General features: G+C 38.7%; 1 protein-coding gene across 1 annotated transcript; it reads right to left on the bottom strand.

The window, feature by feature from the left end:
- Positions 1 to 265: 265 nt before the first annotated feature.
- ppt1 (palmitoyl-protein thioesterase 1 (ceroid-lipofuscinosis, neuronal 1, infantile)) lies at positions 266 to 6387 on the bottom strand. The gene is made up of 9 exons (XM_028819319.2): positions 6204 to 6387; positions 5717 to 5826; positions 5509 to 5636; positions 5354 to 5424; positions 5173 to 5275; positions 1477 to 1567; positions 1214 to 1312; positions 990 to 1061; positions 266 to 778 (listed from the first exon to the last, which is right to left on the bottom strand). The coding sequence occupies exons 1-9, from the start codon at positions 6313 to 6315 to the stop codon at positions 656 to 658; spliced, it is 909 nt and encodes a 302-aa protein (XP_028675152.2). The 5' UTR covers positions 6316 to 6387; the 3' UTR covers positions 266 to 655.
- Between the last annotated feature and the right edge of the window lie 1095 nt (positions 6388 to 7482).

Below are 7482 nucleotides of genomic sequence, written 5' to 3' on the forward strand. Positions count from 1 at the left end.
AAGTTGTTTTGTCATATAGTGGGTGCGGCAACGCATTTTACCAGTGCATGCTCCCCAACTTGACTACAACACAATGAAGTGCGCAAAAAGTGAGGGGATCTGAATGCTCAAATCCAACGTATGTGTGAATTTGTAACTATAGCAAAAATGTCTGCACAACCATTTAAAGTGTAAATGACAGTGAGGTGCTGATTACTGCTTACATTTACCACACATTACAATTTGTTTACTGCAGTAGTTAAATACAAAACAGAAAAGAACCCAATCAAAAGCAAGAAGCTTATTTAATTTTCATTTTTGTTTGTAAACAATATAAAACTTAGCAGAAACAGATTCACGTTGTCATTAAGGTTAGTAGGATTTTAAATTAGATTTTAAAAAAATTTTCATTTAAAAGTTAGCTTAGCTTCTCTATAAGGTCCTTCAGTTTACCCCCAGTCAGCAGGCTTTTTTTACCCAGGCCCATGTAGCCCCTTGCATTTGCACCACCTTCCAATAATCCAGGGGCTCGCTCAAGACAGTAAGTGTGCACTTCTTGGATGGCAAAGCTGGCTGGTCCTCTAATCTCCTACAATTTCCTGATCTGTGCAGTAGATGAAGAAGGGGGTCAGGAAAGCCATTTATTTTAGCACTGCAAGCGATCATGAGTCCCAGCTCAATGCAGGTATGGCAGAATGTTGTTTTTGAACCACTCGTCAGTAAACTGAAGATGATCACCGTCTGAGGTCAAGAACACCAACTTGCCAGCCTTGTCCATTGCCTGTAGGCCTAGACGATCCTAAATAAAGATAATACACTTTGTGAGATGATTGACCTTTTATTGTTTGTCACTTTAGATGACATATGACCTGTCATACTCCACACAGCAGATTGAACAAGTACCGTATGTGCCAACACAGTCCGATTTCAATAGAATAAAGCATGTCATTAAAATGAATGTATTCCCACAGCGCTATGTTTTTGGAAAAGCTGGTAAGAAAACAGCTTACCTCTTTGTATAATGCACTCTCTTGTAAAGATTCGGTTTCTTTTGCTTGACCAGGCTTGTAGAATCCAAACCACTGCAATGAAAGCAATTTTCATCATAGGTGACAATCAGTTCCAACACTGTAATGTCACTGCTATTTTTGTCTGACACAGTGTGCCACCTGTAGCTACAAATCTTTGTCTAAAGTTATCAAGTGAAAGCAAGAATTAACATAAGATCCATCACCTCTGACACAACAGGTTCCACCATTGAATCCTTTAAAAACTTCACCATCACTAACTTTTCCAGTGCCTGTAGGTTCTTCTTGTAGGTCTCATTCACACTCTTGTGAAAAATAATCAAAACAAATGTTTATTAATTCTACTGTGGCTGACTGAATGTACATGACTGCTTGTGACATTGATATGAATAAGCAAATACTACATAGCGGAGATGTCTGCCTTCCAACTTCACAGAATGAATCCAATCAATTTTATTTCCATGCTTACCCTCTCTTGGTTAATGTCAGCAAGGAAAAGGCTGTGCTGCTGATACAGCTCTTCATTTAGTGGGTCATGCCAGTACTGAGCTTGGACCAAGCTGAAAAACAATGGAGTAGATTGATTAAAGAAGCAATCTGAACTTGTCAGTCACAAACCAGTAGGGATGTTCTGATCGATTGTCTGCTGATGGCAACTGGATGATTTTCACAAAAAACAAAGGCTTGATTCGATGATCAGTAAAAAAAGCCAATCACCAAATCCTATATTTTGAGCTTCTGCTTTTCTTAGCATTATGGTTATTTAGTTGCTGTGCTCCTTTATGCGAGGTAATACGGTAGTTAAGCTTGCCCTGTCATTTTTTTTTCCTTTTGCAGCAAACTTCCTGCTGTGTGAACAAAGAGCAGTGATTGGCAGCTTGTTTTATCAGTGAACAAGAAGTAATTGATACATCTACTCTATATATAAAATCCTAAGCCTAAAAGTGCAACGATTTTATGTGACGTTTTTTGTCATGCTTTAAATAGGTCTTCTTTTAAAACCTACACACACTGCATCAGGAAAGTATTCACAGCGCATCACTTTTTCCACATTTTGTGATGTTACAGCCTTATTCCAAAATGGATTCAATTCATTTTTTTCCTCAGAATTCTGCACACAACACCCCATATTGACAATGTGAAAAAAAGTTTACTTGAGGTTTTTGCAAATTTATTAAAAATAAAAAAATTGAGAAATCCCATGTACATAAGTATTCACAGCATTGGCTCAATACTTTGTCGATGCACCTTTGGCAGCAATTACAGCCTCAAGTCTTGTTGAATATGATGCCACAAGCTTGGCCCACCTATCCTTGGCTAGTTTCGCCCATTCCTCTTTGCAGCACCTCTCAAGCTCCATCAGGTTGGGTGGGAAGCGTCGGTGCACAGCCATTTTAAGATCTCTCCAGAGATATTCAATCAGATTCAAGTCTGGGCTCTGTACATTGCTGCAGTCATCTTTCCCTTTATCCTGACTAGTCTCCCAGTTCCTGCCTCTGAAAAATATCCCCACAGCCTGATGCTGCCACCACCATGCTTCACTGTAGGGATGGTGCCTGGTTTCCTCCAAACGTGACGCCCGGCATTCACACCAAAGAGTTCAATCTTTGTCTCATCAGACCACAGAATTTTCTTTCTCATGGTCTGAGAGTCCTTCAGGTGCCTTTTGGCAAACTCCAGGTGGGCTGCCATGTGCCTTTTACTAAGGAGTGGCTTCCGTCTGGCCACTCTACCATACAGGCCTGATTGGTGGATTGCTGCAGAGATGGTTGTCCTTCTGGAAGGTTCTCCTCTCTCCACAGAGGACCTCTGGAGCTCTGACAGAGTGACCATCGGGTTCTTGGTCACCTCCCTGACTAAGGCCTTTCTCCCCCAATCGCTCAGTTTAGATGGCCGGCCAGCTCTAGGAAGAGTCCTGGTGGTTTCTAACTTCTTCCACTTACGGATGATGGAGGCCACTGTGCTCATTGGGACCTTCAAAGCAGCAGAAATTTTTCTGTAACCTTCCCCAGATTTGTGCCTCGAGACAATCCTGTCTCGGAGGTCTACAGACAATTCCTTTGACTTCATGCTTGGTTTGTGCTCTGACATGAACTGTCAACTGTGGGACCTTATATAGACAGGTGTGTGCCTTTCCAAATCATGTCCAGTCAACTGAATTTACCACAGGGGTACTCGAATTAAGCTGCAGAAACATCTCAAGGATGATCAGGGGAAACAGGATGCACCTGAGCTCAATTTTGAGTTTCATGGCAAAGGCTGTGAATACTTATGTACATGTGCTTTCTCAATGTTTTTATTTTTAATAAATTTGCAAAAACCTCAAGTAAACTTTTTTTTCACATTGTCATTATGGGGTGTTGTGTATAGAATTCTGAGAGAAAAAATGAATTTAATCCATTTTGGAATAAGGCTGTAACATAACAAAATGTGGAAAAAGTGATGCGCTGTGAATACTTTCCGGATGCACTGTATACTGTACATACTGTATGTTTGGTATCACTCCTTTCAGAATTTATCAAACTTTAATGTGATGTTGTTAGATTTTCAGATTCTTATTCCAATTTTAAATTCTAAACTAAAAAATATCAAGAACTCACGTCCCAGGGGACGAGAGTTTGTGCCAAGAGATTTAACCACGCCAGGTCCGGAAATAAAAGACAAAGAGTAGATGACAAAGACAGCTGCTGTACAGGTTTTTAAATGTTCAAAGCGCTGCACGAGATGCTGATCACACGGCACTGCAGCAGCAGCAAGCCAGCAGCTGATTGAGCAAAGAGGAGGTTTAAAAAAAATAAAAATAAATAAATAAATAAATATTTGTTTCCCATTGTATCACCATTTAAGAGGGGGTTTCGGAGAAGCAACCGTGTCTCCCTGGGGTGCGTTTAGCCCACCTCTTCACAACGCAAGTGGCAGAGACGCAAAGTGGCTGGTGTGTAGCACAGAAAAGGGGTGTTGGCGAGCAGGGGGTAAGCCTCCTAGTTAGCCTATACGTTATAAAAAAGTGAAGTAATAAACTGAAAAAAATTAGATCAGAAAAGTCATCCTGTGCAATAGACAAACGGCAAGAAAAGCTACTTTAAGGAATTCATACCTTTAATTTTTCCTTTAAATTAAAATGGATATCGCTTGAGTTTGGACAGCGAGCTTGTTTAAAATACAAAAGCTTACACTTTTAATTGCAAAAAGAAAAGATAAAGATAAATTTGAAACTGCTGCTTAGTAAACAGTAGACTTTTCTTAATGACTTGTACGGAGTTTATTATTTGTTGCCGTGTGTCAATACAGCATACGTTTTGGTAAGAAACAAGTACTACATAATTAAAATGGTAATCCATATTTAATAATTACCCCTGAAGAATTACAATGTCTAGCTGATACACTGAAGGACAAAAACCACACCTGTAAATATAGCATATGTATATTTTAACAGCAAAAAGATGTAGTGCAATTAATGATTTAAAATAATTAAAACTTTTAAGAACATGTATGTTTACATTTCAGCAGTGTTGAATTGTCATTATCAGTTAATTGATTGTATGAGAATATATATACATGTTTTTGTTGTTACAGAAATGGTGAAAACTACTTTTTTAATTAAACTTGGTTTCAGATAGGTATATTACAGAAGAAACTTAAACAATATGACAGCTTGTAATTAGTAGAAGCATTTTATTTTCTTTTACGCCATATGTATAATGGACAAATATTCAGGCCATTGGCTGTAAACATTAACTGAAGCTCCTGACCTGTACCTGCATGATTGTATTCATTGTGCTGCTGCCACATGATTGGCTGAATAGATATTTACTTATTTACATCCATTTATTATGGATAAACAGATGGACAGGCGTTCCTAATGATTTGTTCAGTGAGTGTATAGTGATGGTGGTTAACACTTTCCAGCTATGAATTTCAATAAAGTTCTAAATGAAAATGTCTTGTCGGGGAACATTTCAAAAATGTTTTTAAAGCTAAAATTCTAGAGTTTTGATAGAAATTCACATTTAGGGATCAAGCTCACAACATTTATGTCTTAGAATTTTAAGTATGTAAGTACAAACCTTTAGATGAAAAACATACATTGAATCAGGTTTTTTATAAATCTTTAACTCGTCCTGTAAATCTAACAGATCTCACAAAGTCTTGAAGAAGCACTTACTGATCTTGTACCAATTTGCTGTATGCTCCTGTGTTAAGCATTTTTCTGATCCAGTTACAGATGGCTACACTATGACCAGGGCAGTGTGGCAAACCATACACACCTTAAAAAAATAAAGTAACTGTCATTTTGATAGTCTTGCTCAACTGATTTCACCAAGAGTCACAATTTGCTCTATTACCTTGATGTTGTCCCCCAACTGAAATAAGATTCTTCATTGGTGGAGATGGACATCTCTGAACCACAGCTCTCCTGCAAAGACAGTTTGTGTGATTAAGTGCATAGTGACGACTAAATGGGGACACATCCATCCAACTGTTTCTACTCTTGACTCACAAAAACTGCCCCCCTTGGGAAAAGCCCATGGCATTGTATCCTGCTTGTAGGTTTGGATCCTTGGAAATCTTGTCACATGCCATTGTCACTTGATCGTTAGTGTTCATGAAGAAACTATTTTCTGCATCCTAAAGTGTGTGGCAGAGGACATAATTATTGAATGTACTTCATTAAACAAGTGAGCAATGTTGCAGCTTAAAGTACTAACCTCAGCAATGTTGTTTCCAATCTCCAGAGACAGCACATAAATCCCTGGAATCTCCACCTCCACCATCTTTTTGATGGCTCCCATACTGAGGGGGTTACAGCAACTGTCACCTGTTAGGGGAGGGAAAAACCGAATAAATATTTGTAGACTGCGTAACCTGTCAACAATAAAGTTAAGTACTGGAAGACGTTGACAACATCAAGGAACGCGGAAAGAACGTGGCAGCAAGGACCAGCCAGGGGAATTCTGCCTGTGCATTTTCACTTCTTCCTGTTGCGTATGAAGTATAGCCATTATATACGTAAACAGCTCCACCAATTTAAGGTTAAGATTGAGAAAAGCCCACTGGGACTCATGCACGTTTAATAAAACATGCTGTTTCTCAAAAAAAAAAAAAAAAAACTCGAGTCACTGTCTTTCAAAGGATTTGATGAACCCATCCTATCACAACACGCTTCATCTGATGCTTTATAGGGCAAACACTCACCCATTCCATGCCACAGCACTAGAGGTACGGTGGCATTTTCCTTCCAAGCCGGCTTCGCGGTGCACACTAAAACCCACCAACCAAGAAGCGACCAAACAGCGTTAACGAACATAACGAAAAATAAAACTGGAAGAAACAACGAACAGTACGACTTCCTGGAGATGCGTGGATCACGTGAGAGGAGAATCACGTGACATGGCAGGCGCCGTTGATTCCATCACGTGGTATGGACCGTCGTTCACTAAACGGCTGCAGAATGCAGATTTTTTAGGTTTAGGCGGGGCTTGACAGCTCGTGCTTTTCTGTTACTGGCCGGACCATTCACACTGCAGTCAGGTACTCGTGGATTTTTCAGTAGGGAATGGCGTATCGCGGGTTAGAACTAGCCCTGTTTTATCACATGATAAATGATTTACCGCAAGTAGTATCAAATGTAAACATATAATTAGTTGCAGATGACTGTGGCATTTGGAAACGAGGAAGAAATTTTGATACCCCCATAGAAAAAGTACAACCCGCAGTATCGGTGAAGAGAACTCAAATGTATGTGGCGGGGTAGGGTTTAAATTGACAGCTTCTGAAACAGTTGCCATTTGTTTTACACAACGGTAAACTACTTTAAATAAGAATCTTTTACCGCCTTATCGAATGGATGGAAGTATTTAAGTTTTTAGTAATGACTTTTCATAATAGATTTTAACGTGGAAACAACATATCATGGAAGAGGTACCGAAATGTAAATTTAATTACATTTTATTATTTCATGACGGAAATTTGCCTTGACGGCCGATACAATGATGTAACATTAAAACACATCAACAAAGAACACAGCCAACAAACGTAAAGTTGGTACAAAAAATAAAATATAACAAAGAGCATATTACTTGTGGTGAAACATTTGATCAAACATATAAGATATAAGTAATAAACTTAACATTTAAACTTGACTGATGATTGGTGAAATAGCCACCTACGATCCTATGATTTAAGCCTGTGGATGTTTATTAATTTTGAACTTATTTGAAAGATTAATTGGAATGAAAGAGTATTTGAACCAGTTGCTTTTTATCCATGAGATCTTGAACCTGTGACCTGAAATTGTGAATGTAGTGGATGTGTCTGACAAAGTACACTCTGATATTTGTAATCCTTGCTTGTTAAACAGGCCTTTTTTCTGGCATCAAGATTAGAAAATCAGATTTTAAGTTTTTAAGAAGAATTGATTGCCATTTTACTTGCTTTAAAATGCATAAATGAGGTTAAACCTAATAAAGTAGTT

This window comes from Erpetoichthys calabaricus, chromosome 14 (assembly GCF_900747795.2).
Source record: "Erpetoichthys calabaricus chromosome 14, fErpCal1.3, whole genome shotgun sequence".
NCBI lineage: Eukaryota > Metazoa > Chordata > Cladistia > Polypteriformes > Polypteridae > Erpetoichthys > Erpetoichthys calabaricus.

Excerpts from the sequence above, each read along its gene's own strand:
- ppt1 (XM_028819319.2), bottom strand. The coding sequence starts at position 6,315 with ATGTTCGTTAACGCTGTTTGGTCGCTTCTTGGTTGGTGGGTTTTAGTG. Across the intron at positions 1,568-5,172 it reads AGCAAATTGGTACAAGATCA|CTTGGTCCAAGCTCAGTACT; the intron begins GTAAGTGCTTCT and ends ATTGTTTTTCAG. Across the intron at positions 1,313-1,476 it reads CTGACATTAACCAAGAGAGG|AGTGTGAATGAGACCTACAA; the intron begins GTAAGCATGGAA and ends ATTTTTCACAAG.